The sequence below is a fragment of the Pholis gunnellus genome (assembly GCF_910591455.1).
Source record: "Pholis gunnellus genome assembly, chromosome: 21".
NCBI lineage: Eukaryota > Metazoa > Chordata > Actinopteri > Perciformes > Pholidae > Pholis > Pholis gunnellus.
In genome coordinates, this window is record NC_136548.1 from 6,329,171 (window position 1) to 6,348,482 (window position 19,312).

Genomic DNA, 19,312 nt, shown 5'->3' on the forward strand with positions numbered 1-19,312 from the left:
TTGGCTTCATTGCAAGACTCCACCATGCACTTGAAAAAACATGCAGTATAGGACGTCTGGCCCCGCAGAGGCTGCTGGATGATCATGTCAATCCCCAAGCAGTCGGTGGATCTCAGCGGTGGGACATTTAAATATTCCCAGTGCACTGTTGACAACTAAATATCCCTTAAACCCTTTTTGAGGGCAGCAACAGGAGGAACAGCTGGAGTGAGCTCAGGAAGAAAAGGGGGATGAAGAAAACATGGAAGGGTGTAGGAGTCACTGAAAAGCCAACATGTAGTAATTATTTGGAAAGAGACAGAGAAAACAAGAGAAAGTGGAGGAGAGTGGGCTATAATGCAATAACAACTTACAGTGATGTGATTTATATATTGTTTTGTAATGAGATTTAGAAAATCAGTAATTAGTTTAAAGGAGGGTTGATATCAGTCTGTCCTATATTTTAGCTTGGTGCAGAGGTTAGAGGTGTGGGGAGGCAGCAGGTCTCTAACAAAAGAGGAGAAATACACTCTCTGGTAACTGCAAAGTTGTTGTAATTATATGTTGGCCGGGATATACTCGAAAAGAAGTAGTTTTTAGAGGGGGCGAATAGTGTTTTCCTCCTCTTAAATTTATAGCACCCCCCCCCCCCCCCCCCCCCTCAGGGTATGGATAAGGGTTGGTTTAGGTTTAGGTAGGAAACGCAAATTGATGGGGAAACGGAATTTGATACAACACCGGTCCGACTAGTGCAATCCAGGGATTGGAGACCTGAGCCACTGTCTATTCCATCCCCACCTCAAAGTCCACCTTGAGTCAAGTGGACCGGCATGCGGGTGTTCAAGCATGGAGGGTCGAGCTCACGCTCATTCCAGACCTGTTCCACTCATGAAATGAGGCCATGTTCTCTGCACAGGTTTTGAGACTAGTTTCAAGTTTGAAGCTCTTTATTATCATACGTCATACGCACAACAATTAAAATGAAGAAGTCGTTGGCAATGAATTTATAAAATTATACGAGTAAAAGCAAAATGAGAATCTAAAGCCTAAATTAGTGTTAGAATATAAGGATTAAATACAAACATACATCAAATATAAAATAAAGTTATATATATACTGTGTATATATATATATAATTATTTCAAATGGATAAACTAAATGTAAACAGTAATGTAGTTATCTACACACTGTATATATGAACTATGAACGTGAACTAATTCATTTGAATCTGTGAGAACTGAACTTTGAGCTAATCGTGAACTTGCGCTACACGGTTGGTATGTCAGAAATCAACAGAGTTAAGCTATTGTTAGCTGTATATCAGGGGTGGCCAACCCGCGGCTCCCGAGCCGCATGCGGCTCTTTGCCCGGTTTCATGCGGCTCTTACGTTCATATCGAAGTTTGTATTTGTGTTTTTTTAATGTTCGTGTTCGCTTCGCTTGAGTTAAATACGGTATTTTCGTCAAACGCGCATGTGCGGCCACAGATTACGTTCCTCGTCGACCCATTTAACGCCGAGACGGACTGTTTGAAAGCCCCGCTAGTCACAGATGAGGATGCGGCTGAGTTGGAGATGATCGATCTTTGTGAGGAGGACCAACTCAAACCTGCTTTAAGGGAAGGGACCATTGAGTTCTGGAAAAGTGTGCCAATGAAAAAATACCCCAATGTCAAACGGGCTGCGCTTAAGATACGGTCAATGTTTGGGTCAACATACGTCTGCGAGTCTGTGTTTTCTACCCTGAAACACGTGAAATCAAAGCATCGATCTGTTCTGACTGACACCCATGTGAAAGAATTGCTTCGAGTGGCAACAACGGAATACAAGCCAGATTTGAAGAGGATTGTTCAAGGCAAGGAATGCCAGAAGTCCCACTAAGTAACATGCATAGTAAAAGAAAAACACTATTGTAAATTATTATATTTTTGTTTGTGGACTTGGTTGAACTGAGAGTTTGTCTGTATGAGACAGTGTACACAATGTTCATTGTTGAAAATGACTGGCCTGTGGTCTTAGGAGTCAATTTCTGTCATTATCATATTGGTGTGTGACATTTACAATAAATCTGGCTGAGCAAAGATATGTGTGTGTGTGAGGAAGGGATAGGGTGATGTTCATGTGTGCCCATGTGTATGATGTGGCTCTTTGCGGTAACACAGTAAAACATGTGGCTCTTGGTCTCTGACTGGTTGGCCACCCCTGCTGTATATGGTCAGTAAATACCTCCAAAATGTAGAGTAAAGTCATGATTAATGTAACTTATTCACTTTGCCATTGAGTAAAACTGTATGAGCAAAATAACAGTTCATTTTTCAAAGAGTAAAGTGTAACGAGTCAAGCAACGTTCCCAACCTCCCCGGAATCCAAATGGTACCTGTATAAATCCTACCATACCAAATTTACAGACATAATTTACACATTTTCTGTGGACAGCCGCCGTACATGCTTTGGATTTTATCTTGACTAGCAGCAGTGGCCGACATGACACAAGATTCTGTAGATATTGTTTTCAAGCAAACATAACAAGCAGCTCATTTCATCACAGCCAGTAGAGATCATGTTAGCTGCTGAGCTCATCCATGACCATTAATATTCATGATTTGATAACTGTGAAATTCTGTAGTGTCTGAGGATTACAGACCAGTCACCGAACTCCCTTTTTCTATTCACTCCATCCCAACTTGATATAGAACTTGTGCTTCTTACTGTCCAAACTCTCTGGTCACAGTTACTCAGGAGATGAAACAATAAAGCTGCTGCTGGTGTCGCACATTTCCCCTTTTTAAAAATGTTTTTTTTTTTTAAATGTTGGTTCCAGCTCATGAATCTGCTTGCCCTTTTGAATATGATCAATGACACGCTCACTTTGAAGCGTGTTGTGGAATATTTCTATGTAGATGCGGGATAAGAGTTGATTAAATAAACAGAGTCTGATGAATGCTCAAAGTAGTAAGAGTCAATTTAATTCTTGCAAGCAGGAGAGCGGACACACAGACACGTATCTCAGTGAACTGTGCAGACCACTGTCAACGAAGTACAAGGCACATCATATTTTATGCATACTAGAAATCACGCCTTTAGTTACATGAAAGGAAGGGGGAAAAGGGAGTATAGGTTTTTGGACACGGGTTGATTTGTTCTGCTCATTGTTTTGAGTCTTCCAGGTGCGTTCAACAGGGAGGCAGTTTCATACAGAGGTCAGAAACAATGTTTCCTTTCATCTTCTTCTCGTGTGTGCATATGAACAACTTTGGAAGATAGGACATTGGTTTCATGAACTAATTAAATACCTCTGTAGGACTGCAGTGATCTTTTCCTGTATCTCTGTACTTTCCCATCAGTAGAACAACATCTTTCAAAACATCCCAAGATACTAAAATATATTTTACCATTATTATACTTAATACATATTTTACCATTACAAGCGTCCACCACATGTAGTGCGTCATATCATGTCATTAGCAGGGTGTGAAATTCTGCATAGCAAGAGATGAGAGATGCACCCAGCGGGGGGCGGGGGATCAAACACACCCCTCTCCTATCCCTCTGACACTCACACCCATGCGCACTGACATGTTCACCACGCATACTAATCCATACACATGGGCACACACATGCACAGTGAGTTGGTCTTTTGCATGACCAAATTAAACAACAAACATTATAAACTATTACGGCTCTTGCTCTGAACATACTAAAGAGTGGCGAGTGCCTGCGTGCATAAAGAATGTATGGGAAATGGCACATGCTGCCTGTAGGGGTGCAGCCTGCTTATATTAACATACTAATTAATCAGTGTCTGTGTGTTGCATGTGCAGCAAGTATGTGTTCTACTTACAGATGAAGATGCTCTATTGTTCAGTCCTCTCCCCTCAGCCCTCCCTAAATAAGTCTCACCTGCCAGTTCCAACAATGTGTAATAGACATAAAACGCCTTGGATCTGAGTGAAGTCGTGTGTGTTTGATGTTGAAGAGATGTCCACACAACAGCCAGCAGGACAAAAATAAATAAATAAATAGCTTAAAATGAAAGGGAGGTCTCGCACAGTTGTTTACAGCTGCTGCAAAATGTATTTTGCAGCAAAGAAACTGATTTACTTCAATGGTGTAGGATTTTATGTATAGCTGCACAATAAACGAGTGGCAGCTTCCTGTTTCTGGGAGCTCTGGGTGTTTTTAAAAGATTTTAATCTCATCTCTTAGAGTCAGGAAATGTAGTCTGGGGCTGTGTCTGCAATGGCATACTAACATACTATTCATACTACTAAGTATGCTGTGAAATTGAGTATGTGTGTTCACACTGCATGGTATGTGGATTGGGTGTACGCGAGAAATGCGCGCATGTGTACTGGATTAGCAAGAATTTCTGAGTATGAGACGTGAGTTTACGGGACACACTCGGAATAAAAAACCTGACAGACTGGAAGAACTCTTGTTTTCCAAAGATTGTTTGTGTTGCATTATGTGTTGTAAGGATATATGTGTTTGTCTCAATTCTGTTGGGGAACAGCAGTAGCCAGTGATGTGTTTTTCACTTTCTTCCCTACTTTCTCAAAGGAGCTCTGAGAGTTTTCTTTCTGTCTGGTTGCGTTGGTAAAGACCTTTTTTTTTCTCAAAACAATCAGGTTGTTGTTTTTACACTTTAAGGCTTTTTTCTTTTTTTTAAGTTCATGAAGTGTAATCACCAGTGTTCTTGATACAGTTGCATTTACATCGAGATCCTGAATGGAGACGACATTTAAAACTTTCTGCTGGAGATGATTTGACTTTTTGTCATCATCAGTCATAGAAATAATATGTCTTAAACAAGGACAATAAAATAACATAAAAAATCTGTTGGATATGTATGCAAGCATTTTGTTTGATTATGAATGGTTGTCTGTCTGTACAATATGTTTTACTCCTGAATATCTCAGCTCACATCAGGCTGGAATTGATAAACCGCGCGGTGAGCGGGTTTGGATAATGGATGGATAGAATTCTCTTCTGTCTCATGCAGGTTTCCTATACTTAAGATACACTGATAGTATATTGTTTGCTACCCTGAAGCTACCTGTGTGTGTGTGTGTGTGTGTGTGTGTGTGTGTACACGCTCACTCTCAGTACTCACCACTCCTACTGCGCAGCATCCTGGATGAAATGCCGTTGGCTCTCTCTCCGTTGGGCGAATTGGCCGCGGCGTTTTCCACCGAGTTCACCTCACCTCCCTGCTGCTTCAGCAGGTCTGTCAGTGTCCTAGAGGCCAACACACACACACGCACACTGAACGTAAATGAGTGTTGTCTGAGCACTGATTACTTGCTTAAAAATGAGGAAGATGGGGGAGGGGGGCACAAAACCCCCCATTAATTCATATCATCCTTCAACTTGAAAATAAAACAAATATTATGTTGTTGAGTCGTTGCACAGCTTGATCCGTCTGTCAGTAACAAACATCATCTGGTATCCAGATGTGTATAGTTGGTCCCCTGACAGAAACACACACACCCACACACACACACACACACACACACACACACACACACACCTGCACCTGCTATCAAGCACTACATTTACAGAACATCCTCTCATCCCAGTTGAAAGGTTTTGAACTGTACAGGTGTCTGAATGTGTGCATTTCTTTTTCATGAAACCGAAGGGAATCAAGGTATTGTTTTCCTCTCACATTACACAATCAACATCCTGAATTACTGGGTGTAGTTTTGTCAGTTTATGCTTTTTTCATTACCACACATTTTCATTGAAAGTGGCTCATTTTTCAAGCTGTGTGTGTGTGTGTGTGTGTGTGTGTGTGTTTATTTCTGTGTGTCCTCTACGATAAATTCCAGTCAGCTGTGTTTGACTGGCGGCCTTTTAGCAGAGCGACATACGGGCAAGATTTCCTGCAATATGGTCATGTTTGGACTCGGGGCTTGTTGTGGTTGGATGCAAGGAATGCAAGAGTGACAGCATCTCACACACACACACACACACACACACACACACACAGAGAGGCATACTCACCACTTTAAATAAACACATTTCTGCTCCCTGTGCATTTGCTGAATTTACGGTGTTGATGGTATTCACTCCCTTGATCAATAATTCAAACACTGGTGCCTCTGTTTCACTAACGAAGCTCATGTGTTTAGCTCCTTCCACCACACACACACACACACACACACACACACACACACACACACACACACACACACACACACACACACATACACACAGATATGTACAGGTGCACAAAACACACTTGACCTAGAATGTGACCGACCTGACAACGACAGCCGGGGGCAGCTTGTTCACACTCAACCTGCCAAATAGAAAAGTGAGCCCCTCTGGCCTCGTCTCTGATCATCCACAAAGTATTTGTGTGCGTGATGATCTCTGGGAGCAACGGTGCCACAGAGCGTGCCTCCTCCAGGGACATCGGTGGTGGAATGAGGCCATTTCAGCGTCAGATATCATAATCATGCTTGTTTCATCAGCCACAGGTACGTCATGTCGATAAATGGTACGTGTGTGTGTACAGTTTGTGTGAGTGTTTTTCGTGCATGACCTTCAGTATTTGACCCCCCCGAGACCAGTTTAAAGGAGTAATCCACTTTTAACAATGAAGGGTGTATTTCTGGTCATATTCTTGGGTTGTAATAAATCACTAAAGTATAAAGTTACTAGATGAGAAATGTCAAAGGAGGGTGAACACCCCAAAAAGATAGATTACAAAAAGCAATTAGACTCAAAAATCAATCATTTATGAGTTACACTCTATTTGAGGAAAGCTATTTTGTAACGAAATAATTATATTCATTCATTCAAATCAATGCAGATCTTAATCATCTTATTGTGAATCCTTTTATACGCACTCTGCATACGTGTGTGTGTGTGTGTGTGTATTAGATTATGACGTGAATTTGTCACCTTCTAAACACATGCATTGCGCCAAAAAAAACAATCTCTATTCCTTTTAATTTGATTTAAATCACTTTTTCTCCCTTTTTCTTGAGTTTTCAATTATTTTTCCATTCAGTCTTCTTATTCTCTCTCTCTCTCTCTCTCTCTCTCTCTGCCCCCTCCTCACCTAAACTCAGCCCTAATTCTGTCTCCTTCTCCTCTCCCTCTTTATACCATATCGTTTGTCTTCCTCTCCTCCAGTCCCTCTCTCTGCTCCTCATCCCCTCTCTGACTCATTGGTGTGCAGAGCCTCGGGCCTCCGCGCACTCTTCTCTTGGCTCGCCGCTCAAACAACAACTTGCTGATTTGGACTTTTAATCTGCAACAAAAAACGGCACCTGTCTCCGGGCCATGTAGTGTTTATGGAGCGTTGGCTGAGCTCCAGGAGAGTTTCTGCGGATGCCTTTGAAAGAGTGAAGATGGCCGTGCAGCTGGTTAAAAGATTAAGACTTGCAGGGTGGGATGGATTGACAGAATTATCCTGTGGTGGGTGAAGCCTAAATCAGTGGTGGTATGAATGAGGTGTAGGTTTGTTAATACATTTACCGTCAATACCCTCATGATGTCATTACAATTTGTCATCCTGTTGCTGCTTTTTTTTTGTCATCTTATGTCCATTTACCTCTAAGTTCTTTCACCAAAATTCCAAAAATTGCACATTTCTCCAAAGACCACAAAGACGTCTCAACACATTAGAAAAATGTAACTGTAATCAGTCCTCTAGAATTTTGTGACCTTACAGTTGCAAGAATTACCACAAATCCAACCGGTTCTCATCATTCAGTCTACATGCACATTCTTTTTCCAGCCCCCGAAATATTTCAACGAAACATCGTCAAACTGGACGGATTATTGCAAACAGTTGAAATCCAGTTCATGCTATGAGTCCAAGCCAAGTATGAGGGACTTTGTTGCCCTGAATTGAGACTCTCAGGCAGAGCTCACTCCGAGACTCTGAAACAATCTTCTTTTTCTCTGCTAATGTGCAGGTGTGATTAGAAAAATGAAACGAGCAAATATTTGAAACTGCATTTCCAAAAGTTGTGGGCTGCAATTTCTGCAAAAGCGATTCCTGTTTTTCTGTGACAGAGAATTCTCTGTCGCTGGGAAAAACGTTATCAACTCTATGATGTGTAAATATTTCCATGAGTAACCTTCAGGTTACTTACTCCCACAACTCTCAAACACGTTACGCTACAGAGATGTGCCCGAGATCCGTTTTGGATCATCGCTACCTCGAATGTTCTCTTATCACATTAGAGCCACATTGAGACGAGACTGTGCTAATGTCCTGTAACAATCAATTACTCAGACACACACTCTGTGATTAGTACCAAGTGATGTTACAGACACTCTCCAAACAGAGAATTCCAACTCTCCGTCTCTCTGCAGAGTGACTCCATTCAGTACTCTTATGTAAAAAATGTCCTGGCTGGATACACACATCTATACATCCAGGACATACATTGCATGTTTCCTGTGCATCCTCTTGTCCTATTTATGCATTATTGCACACATTATTGATCCTCACAAGCGGATGCACTCTCACAAATATTCCATTTTATCACTACCACTTAAATTTAAAGTTGTTTGTTCACACACTGACGGATAAAAGTCACTATTTTAGTGATGTACACTGTCTGTCACCGCAAACACACACATGGGAACAGAACAGTGATGTCTCTCCGCTGGACTCTTCTGGGGACTCTCCAGTTTTAAGACACCCTCTTTCATGCGATTCATCTATAAAAGCAAAAAAGCGTTTAGGTAATCCACTGAAAAAGTAAAACGACTGTGGCAGATATCTCCGTGTCACAATCTCTTTATTCCCCCTCTGTTGTCACTGCTCTCGTGTCACTCATCGCTCCCTCTTTTCATCAAAGGTACCGTTAAAGCCAGTTTCGCTGTCGCTGACGATTACTGATAGAGTGAGAAGATGACAGCTGGCTTCTTAAACACCACACACACACACACACACGTACATACGTACAAAAGCCTGCACACATAAGTAGTTTTGTGTTTCTGCAGTGGGTTGGGTAGTTCTGCTTTTAGATGTTTCTCATGCCATGTCTGCCATGTGGTCTCATATCATGAGTATTTTAGGTGCGATCGTTTTCTCCAAAGTAATGCTGCTAAACAATCGACATCACATTTAAAAGGAGAGTGAATGTGATTAGATGCCTAATGTTAAATCAAGATTACAGTACATCTACCAATGTGTAGAATATTGAAGTGAGAGAACAATTTGTGCACCAAATAAATTAAGTCAAACATGCTTTTCATGCATTTTCTTTGTCATTTAACTGCTGCAAAACGCATTGGACGCGATGAGGCATTTACACCTACATTTACATGTGACTGCTCATTTCATAGACATGTAGAGAGCTGTGTTATCATCTGTGTGACAAACAGGATTAATGGTGACACATATGGTGATTTTTCAGTTTTAAAGAAGCCTCCATAGCTACAGTATGTGTGTTAATGTGCAGCTATTAGATGCAGTCTGAGTCTGAGCGGTTGTGGTTTTATTCTAAAAGAGCCGACATGTGAAACTCGTAACTTGTCACTTTGTGCGGTAACTTTGTCTTTAATTGCTCTTGTATATATTTAATTCTATTCTTATTGTATCGTATCTTATTTTTACATTTTATTTTATTATTCTTTTACTTCTCTATGTATCTGTGCTTCTGTCTTTGTGCTGCTGCGACATCTGAAATCTAATCTTATCTAATTTTATTGTATCTTCTCTTAACTAGCCTTCCTCTTAAAGGAACAGTGTGTAGCACTTCGTGGATCTATTGGCAGAAATGGAATATAATATTGTTAAGCATGCTTTCTTTAGGGTATAATCACCTTCATGTTTTCTTTGTGTTTTCTTTGTGTTTTCCTTTGTGTTTTCGTTACCTTAGAATGAGCCGTTTATATCTACATGTGGAGCATCGACGGCCATGTTTCTACAGTAGCCCAGGATGAACAAACCAAACACTTGTTCTAGAAAGGGCCGTCCGCGGTTTTACATCACCGTGTCGGCCAACGACGTTCTCCCACACGTTTGGCACACAGGAGAAGTTTCAGTTGGTTGCAATCTGCAACCTCACTGCTAGATGCCGCCAAATCCCACACACTGCACCTTTACGCACAAAGGTTGCTGTGTGCAATGTGATATTTTTTCAGCCACCTTGAAAATAAAACAAACGTGGTTCTATTGTCATTCATTAGTGATCCAGAAGCCTATGTTGTTTTTGTGCTGCTATTGAACTGTGCAGGTGCCGGTAGCATCTGTGTGGATTTGTCTGTCATGTGGATTTAATTATCTGTGTTATTGTTCAGTTTTTAGATGCAGACGGCATCTCGAGCAGTTGGGTTTAATGCTAACGAGCTAACTTGTTAATTCCCCCTCCAGCACAAAGGTTGCACGTGTTTTGTTTTTTGGCCACCTTGATAATGAAAGAAACTGATTTTTCTTATTTCTCAAGTACCCTATATAGTCTTACGTAGGTATTATTCCGATGTTTGATGCAGGTACCATCTGAGTGGTTTTGTTCTCATGCTAATGAGCTAACTTCTAGCCTTTCCCTCTGGCACAGAGACTGCCAAGTGAATTTTCTTTATTCAGCCAACTTGAAAATTGAAGAAATGCAGTTTTGTGCTAAATTAAAAGTTTTCAAGTAGCTTACATAGTTATCTGGGTTTCATGCTTAGTTGAAGCTGTAGACAGATGGCCCATTATAAGTTTGGGAGAAGGATGAAATGGAGCTACAGGGGCCAACTCACTGTGTGTCTGCTGCTCCTGTGAACTTCACTTTTGACTGATATGAATTTGACTGTGACAGACAAAATGTTTATCTTGGAATTAGCTATTTTACATGGAAATGCCACCTCAAGATACGATGGGGGGAAAAAAAGCTGCCGATCTTCCCAACTTTTCAACCATTTCGCTTCACCCTGATAAACAGACAAACCACAAAGACAAACCGAGACAGCACATATAGCCAAACCCTTGAGTCAGTGGGCGTTGACCCACATTTAAGTGTGTGTGTGGTCCCAGTCAAGCCCACAGCACTAAGGAGGAGCAAGAGGAGCAATGAGGAAGGTAAGACAACTGGAGGGGGAGAATTGTCACATCTGATACAGCCAGGAAGCTGTCAACTTAATGTCCTTTCACTTTTGGGCGGAATTGTGGCGAGTGGTGACGCAGGCGCACACGTGTGCACACTTCAATACGTTTAGTAGCAAGAGCACATGCATGCAGACATGCTCACACGCATAGTGGTGACAGGTGAGAGGTGATGGAGAGTGACAGCTCAACCCTGGAGGTAATCGGAAGGCAGGAGAGATTGAGGGGAGCTGAGAAAGTAGAGCAGTGGAGGAGGATACTTTGAGGAAACTCACTGAAAACTTCTGTCTTTTTTCACTTTGTGTTTTCTCACACGGCAGATATTTAGGGCTCACACTGGTGTGATTTGCATCCTGCCTGGAGTGTCTTTTTTTTTTTTTTCCTCTCCCAAAACCAGAGGTGGTGGCAGTGAAGCTAGCGACAACAGAGAGGTGGAGCTTATCAGAGAAGTAGAATAGCCCAATAGATGTGCGCATTCTTAAGTTCGTTGATGCTCGTGTGTGTTCCAACATGCATACGTACTATCTGTCAGTGAGCCGTATGTTATGCAAGGAGCAGAAATAAACAATGTTTCAGAAAAAGGCTTTCAAAAGTTTATAAAATATCTGTGAATTATAAATAAATGGAAAAGAGTTCTGGAAATGAGCATTTTTCTTGATTTACTTTGGATATAAGATGTTGCATGGAGTTTTCACATGTAAAGGCTATTACACGTAACCTGTTGGAGCCTATGGTCACATCATGATCATTGTTTTGGGCCGTTGGAGACTTCAGACTCAATTTCTGCTCTCTGTCACTAGAATAGGATAACCTTGCAATTCACATTGATAGCAATACTGCAGTGTCTCTATCTTGTTCCCAAAAACAGGAAATACATTTTGCCGCCATTTTCTAAGAAGACGTACTTTGTAAACGTTCATTAGTTGAGTTGTCAACCCGATCTCACTCTCAACTTTTCAAATGGTGAAGGTTGGTCAAGGACCCTTGGCGTCTGATAGAGAAATCAGGCTTTTAATGAACTCCAGTTTAAAACCCGCCTGCCTCATTATTAGACGGTCAGAACAACTGACGTATAAAGAGTGCGATCATCCACTCAGGATGGGCAGGAGGGGCCGTGGATTTCTCAAACAAACACTAGACTCACGTCCAGGGGGCCGCTGTTCATGTCCCGTGAGAAACTAAAAGTAAATGATACAAGTTGACTCGTTGAGTTGTTAATCAGTCGGTAGTGACGTGAGTCATTAGTAAGTCATTAGTTTTTCTTCGTAACCTAACTTCCTGTGAAGACGTAAGTTTATTTTGAAAAGACACTAGTCATGTAACAGGTGGAAACTGCCACAACAAAAAGTAATGCTAGGGCGGTGTAGATCGTCATAGAGTAGGGCCACGAGCCAAGTGCCGGCATTTGACGAGTTGGGAGTGAATATGTGTTGGAGTGGCTTTTATTAATGATTTATTAATGCTATATCAGTAGTCAGCCATTCATAATGACCGGTTTAACATTGCCAGGTTGTGAAAAATCCCTCTGGCTGTCGTGCATCATCTTCTAGTTTAACTCGCCTTGCTGTTGTTTTTGTCTAGCTCTTTCATTTATCGTGCAGGAATTATTCAGACCATCCCGACATTTATTAAGAAGTTCTTAACTTGAACCGCCATTATCGCAGCCGCCTGCAGATTGTGGTAATGGAATCAACTTATGTAACTGCAGATCTGATGTCTAATTCAAAAGTCATGATCCTTTATCAACGGCTTAATCGCCTTCTAACAAATCATCAAGTCTGCAGATACGAGTGTCATTATAAAGTGTCATGAGTTTCTCACTTTCTAATAAGCCATCAAGACAGATTACAGAGCAGTCAAAAAGACAAAGCAAGTTATACTGGATGAGGATGAATACCAGCCGTAGAGATTTCCTACAACCAAAAGCTGCTGCTTTGAATGCTTATTGCTCATTTATAAGGCATGTATTAGTTAGTATCTCTTAGAACCTTTATAAAGCATGCTTTATGAGAACGTGGAAACAAGAAAATACGTGAGTACACATCCTGAGGTTATAAGAAGTGTTTCTGAATGTTGCTCTGTTTAAGTGATGATATATAGAGTGCAAAAGTCATTTTACAGCTCAATAAAAATGCCCCAATTGTTCAACTGTCACTAAAAAAAAACCCATCAACAGGCCAATCATGCCCTTGCAATATTAACCATGACACCATATCCTGGTGTCAGTATACTGTGTGTGTGTCAAAGCAAGCGGGGGAAATGGAAAAGAGATCCCAGTTGTTGCGTGCGGCTGTGGTCCATATGGTTGCCCACGCTGTATTGAGTATTGCTTATCTGTCTGCCTTAAATCAGGGCAGAGCAGTCAAACCCTTTAAGTGACACTGCCCTTCATTACATAACATAATGGCTAAAAAGCTCACTGTATTGCGAACACGGGCGCACACGCACACACACACACACACACACACACACACACACACACACACACACACAACTTTCAAATGCAGTGAAAACATACAGCTCTATGCGCTTATGGTGTGGATGAAAACCTTGTATCTCCAAAAAACCATTGTTTTCAGTGTAAAAATTATAATTCTGGAGGTCATACTGATACAGTTTGAACAGATTTCCTGACCATTAGTACTTGGTGAGTACATTTTTTTTAAATATTTGCACTATATTATATTTGAAATACACGTTTGTTGACAGCATCTGCTGGGTCACGCAAATGGCCAGAGACATACATGAACGCACTCACTTGCCCACACTAACACACTCGCTCTCTCTCTCTCTCTCTCTCTCTCTCTCTCACACACCATATGACCTCTGCTGCCACCATATTGGTCCTCTCCCACTTGTGTTGGGTGGACATTGTTTTGTAGTGTATCTGGCCTCCTGGCTATCCTGACCCCTTCACTGTGGTGATCTCAACCGTGCTCACGCAAACCTAAATGCCACTACTATCATTCTTGTTGTTAATTGAACTATAAATCACTGCGAGTGCGCGCGTGCGTCTGTAAATCATGAAGGTCATCTGTGTTTGTTTACTCTCTGGGTGTAAAGCCAGCCCCGCTCCAGTTGAGGCCTTTCATTAGAGGTGACACCTATGACCAAAGGCGGCGCTCTCCGTTCCCCTCGTTGTCTGAGGATCAGTGCAGCATGCAAACACAATGAACCGGGGTTTGGTTGGGTTCATGTATTAGTAAAAGGTGTGCGTGTGGGAGGAGGGTAATCCGAGAGGAGGATGACTTTGAATTTTAACTTTCAAAAGCTGATTTGGGAGAACTGGTGGGATTTCAGAGTGTTAATCATCCTCCCCTCGCAGGATGCGGAGACGAAGTGAAAGTCAGTGGGAAGAAAAGAAAGAGACACCCAGAAAGAGCAGGTGCATGGCAGAGTGCAGAAAAGTTGCCTTTTGTGCTTCCTACTCTAAAGTGAGTGGGCGTGTGTACATATTGATGCATTTCACCTCAGAGAAGTGCGTGCAGTACATGAGGTCTTAGTTGCACGTACGCTTTTTGGACCAGAGATTTATGTCAGCGGGCTAATAAGTAAATGAGCATGCAGGCAGAGCAGTCCAGAAATGGTAAAGCTGTAATCTTGGTGAAATTCGTTTAATCGCGGGGAGGAGAGGTAATCTGTCGAGATGGGCTCACGGAGGGAGGGTGTTTATGCACCCGGAGTGTTTCTATTTCAGTGAGGTGCTACCCTGCAGGAAATTGTAATCCTGGCTGTGTGTTATCCGCCGAATGAGTTTTTTTGCGGCTCAGGTTAATGGGAGACACACAAGCAGCGATGCTGGTCGATGGCGGTTTGGTGGGGAGAGTGTGGCTGTCCACGTTGTCCACTTTCTCATTTAATGCAAAAAAGACTCCACTGAACAAAATAAGTGAAAGCACGGGGAGGAGAGGGAAGAGACGAGTGAGATGGGAGACTGACTGGGAGAGGAGGGAGATGGCCTGTGGGGTGATGGTGAGGGAGATGGAGAGGAAAGAGAGGAGTGAATAAAGATGTGAGTCAGCTAGAGGGGCTGAAAGGAGAGAGGAAGGCTGCAAGAGAGGAAAAGCAGAAAGGATGGATGGTAGCTGGAGAATGGGACGGAGGAGGAAGGCCGGAGAAGAGGACTTGTGACAAAGAAACTCAGGATGAGAGGAACAAATGGCACGTGATGAAACGGGGATGCGCGGAAGAGAAACAAGAAGCTCGGAGAAAGAAGAAGAATTGGAGATGCAGCTAAGAGGGTTAGTGGATGAAAGCGGGGGAGATTTGAGCACATGCTGTGCGCTGTTTACTGTAATGATTTCCTGAGGCAAACAGATTGAACCCTGGACTGAGTATTTAGCCCGACTGCAGCGGGAGTGTGTGTTTACATATGTGTGCTTGAATGTGTATCAAACTGACATACCAAACTGTAAAAGCTCAATATCTTCGATACAGAAGGTCGTGTGTTCATTAAAGTGGGAAATAATCCGTTTTTCAGCAAATGGAGACAAAATGTAATGAGCCCATTGATTGTTGTCTTTTTATTTAAGGAGTGATTTGACGTGTGCTCACTGAAGAACCTTGAGGATTTAAGGAAGGAATTCTTGTAGAGAACTTCAAAGACTTTTGTTCTTCAAAAGTGCTTACACCTACCTAACACTTAACACTACAGCAGCAAAAATGGTTTGGTCAATGTGTCTTTTTTCATCTTTATGTTTATTTCAAATAGAAGTCATGCTTACAAGCAAAGCAAATGGTACACAAGGGGTGAAATACAAAAGCATTAAAAGAAAACGGAAAAGATGAGAAAGAAAGAAACAGGCACAACAAATTAAAAACAAAGACAAATCCAAAATTAGAGACATGTTAAAAAATGATGAGAAAAAGCAAAAATAAGGGTGTGATATATGCAGTATGGTGTGTATAGACACCTTACAGGTATGGTCTCATTCACAACCGGATCAGTGACTCAGAGAATGACATGGCTCATAAATCACAGTGCTTTATCTTAAAATACCATGTTGCCAACATTTTCTTTCAGTTAATCAGTCTGAATCTCTGAATGAGAATCTGTTATAAAAGGCCAAGAGATCGGTTTGTACAAGCCAACACATGTCGGTAAGCCTTCGGATACACATTTACAGTTGGAAGTTGTGAACTCCAAGCAAGCAGGTTGTGTGTTAACGTGAAGCTGCACCTTTGTACACTTTGTATTACAATTTTTTGGCTATTTTCTGCTGGATTGAAGTCATAATTTCCAGACCCCCCCCCCACATACACACAGCCTCATGCTACTCACCTGGAGTTGAGGTCAGCTTGCCCTCCTCCACTCCCTCCGCGGCTCTTCTCCAGGCCCAGCTTGGTGAAGATGCCCACCAGCACCATGATGGCCACCACGCCGCAGATGATGTAGACGATGAGGTGCGTGCGGTCCCGGTCCTGGTCGTCCTGGCCCTCGGTGATGGTGGCCACAGGCTTGCCGGTGTTGGCCCAGATGGGCGTGTCGTAGTTGGAGCAGATGTTCTGGTCCAGCCGCTGCTGCCGGAACTGGCAGCAGAAGCGGTAGAAGCAGGTGCCGCAGCAGAACATAAAGACGCCGGCGTTGCAGTTGAACGGCGGGTCCCATTGGCCCATCACGTCGTAGTAACCCTGGCAACGTGTCCCGCCGGAGGGAAGGGAGTCCTCATCGTCCGCATCCCCGCCGCTGCTGGGAGTGGACAGCCCTGTCTCCAGAGGAGAGTTCTGAGTGGTCTCCACGTAGCTCGGAGTCGTCTGGTTGGCCACCGTGGTGGGGACGATTATCGAGTCACCTTCGGTTACCGTCACCGCGGTGACGGATGGGTCCTGGGTGAGGGCAGGATGAGTTATAATGAAGGAGAAGAGGAAGAAGAGGAGAAGGTGGCAGGAGGAAGGGTTGGTGTCCGCCATACTGCTGGTAGAGCCCTGCTGTCCAACGTCCCACCTGCAGGCTCTGGACGGGAAACAGAGAAGTTTGGAGACAATAAAGAAAATTAATTTCAGATGCATTTATTTTACTATTATCGGGTAGAAGGTATTTCATTATGATAACCTATTTTGGAGGTGCAAATCGGGACTCAAGCCATACATGAGAACGCACTAACGGAAACAACCAAACTGATTTACAGCACTGTAGAAGTGCCTGTAGAAACTCAGAGAAAATGGATTTTTAGCGAGAATCATTAAATAAATGATGTTTCTATTGATGTTACAAGCTTATTGAGTCAATAATGAAAAGAGGGTAGAGGATGTTTTAAACAGGTCAGTCAGAATCCCTATTGGGGACTGTTACCATACAATGAGACGTGATCAATACCCGACCTTTTAGATTCAAAAGAGCAACTCATTGCAAATGAAATGTGCAGAATCGGCTGTCTTCTAAAAAATGATTTGGTAGATTATTTGCCCAAATCATGGAAAAGTAAGCATAAAAAATAGCCCAACATGCTTTTAACTACAAAATAAGTTATCACAATTCCTTATTTTTTTTTTAAATAGTGCGATACATGAACAAATTAAAGTCATTGGGGATTTTGTGTTGAAAATCACTGAATGCGTTCTCACCGTTTTCTCTTTGCAATCTGCACACAGCCGTCCGTCCTCTGCGACTCTTCCCCAAAGTTCAAGGGCTAATAATTCCCTCTAGAAATATCCACAAACTTTACTCGGCAGCATTTTTTCCCCTGAGTGCCCCCCGCAGATCTCTCCCTCTTCCTCATGTGTTCTCCATCGTCAGCTGGGGGCTCGATCCGGGGGATTCAACACACACTAAACGACAAGCTCCTCTTATCCTCTTTTTTTCTTCTTCTTCACTTCTTCTTTAAGCGCTGCTCAGTCTGCGCTGGCAGGCGTACGTCCAGACTGATCCAGGACTGTTAGGATCTTCTGCTGCCAAGACCCCTGTGTGCTGTGTGTGCGCGCGCGCGTGTGTGTGTGTGTGTGTGTGTGTGTGTGTGTGTGTGTGTGTGTGTGTGATAAAAATGGAATACGAGAGAGTATGTGTGTGTGTGTGTGTGTGTGTGTGTGTGTGGCTGCACTGAGCGCTGCAACAGTTCAGGAACCAAATGAGATCTCCTCCTCTGTTTACCTCTCCTCAGTGCCAGATAGGAGAGGGAGAGAGGGGGAGAGAGAGAGAGGGAGAGAGAGGGAGAGAGAGAGAGAGAGAGAGAGAGAGAGAGAGTGTAGGAGGGGGGGGGGGTATATCCAGCTGCATCTCCCATCATCCCCAGAGGAAGAAAAAAACGGGGAGGAGAGAGATGGGGTGGAAAAAAGCTGAATGTGGACTGTAACTGAGTGATTAGTGACACTTTAAAAAAAAATCGTTTTGTTTCCATCCCTGTTTCTTTGTTTCTTTGAGTGTGTGTGATTTATGTCCCCAACCATGTGGGGACATAAATCTGATAACAAAGTCACATTGTGGGGACTCTCCTTCCTTATGGGGACAAAATAGACGTCCCCTTAATGTAAATCGTTACATTTAAAGACTTGGTTTAAGGTTAGGATTATGCTGGAAGCGGTTATAGGGTAAGGGTTAGAGTAGGTCTAATAAATGTAAGTCAATGTAATGTCCGCAAAAGTTATGAAAACACGGCTGTTTTGTGTGTTTGTGTGTGTGTGTGTGTGTGTGTGTGTGTGTGTGTGTGTGTGTGTGTGTGTTACTGTATGTCGAATGTGGTTGTATGGCGGAGGACAGTCAACAGCTGCTGCGGTCACTCCTGCTCATCATCTACTTATTGCTCTCCCCATACCGCCTGTTTCCTGCAGCTCCCTTCACTACACGCACACACACACACACACACACACACACACACACACACACACACACACACACACAAGCGCACGCTGAAGCATCATCAACCCTCCCACCCCTTTGCTCTCTCCCCCACCTCCCAATCCCCCATCTCCCACTTCCACACCATCCTTTCTTCTCCCATCTCTTATCGCGTCTTTCCCGCCCTCCCCTTGTGCCTTTGGCTTCGATAACATACTTGTTTGCAGATTTCCGTGTCGGGTATGGGCACGTATGAAAGTGTGTGTGTGTCTGTCTGTGCGTCAGAAAGATTCAGGAGTCAGCCGGGTCCAACTCCAGCTTCGCCACCTTCTTTTGTTTAAATTGCAACCTGTGCAGGTGATGCCAAAACCAGGAGACTGGCACACACAGCAGCCCAAAGACACACACTCACTTGTGCGGACACACACACACCCACACAGACCCACACAGACAGAAATCTGAACATGTGCATGGAAAAAACTGCAGATAAACACCTGCTTA

At 42.9% G+C, this 19,312-nt stretch overlaps 1 protein-coding gene across 1 annotated transcript in view; it reads right to left on the minus strand.

The window, feature by feature from the left end:
• The window catches only part of shisa8b (shisa family member 8b), a gene marked incomplete at both ends in the record, with an annotated part of 28,083 nt that extends 11,133 nt beyond the window's left edge, over positions 1-16,950 (minus strand). The window contains 2 exons of the mRNA XM_079183283.1: positions 5,092-5,216; positions 16,322-16,950. Coding sequence (XP_079039409.1) covers positions 5,092-5,216; positions 16,322-16,950 — 754 coding nt within the window. The remainder of the gene's footprint in view (positions 1-5,091; positions 5,217-16,321) is intronic.
• Between the last annotated feature and the right edge of the window lie 2,362 nt (positions 16,951-19,312).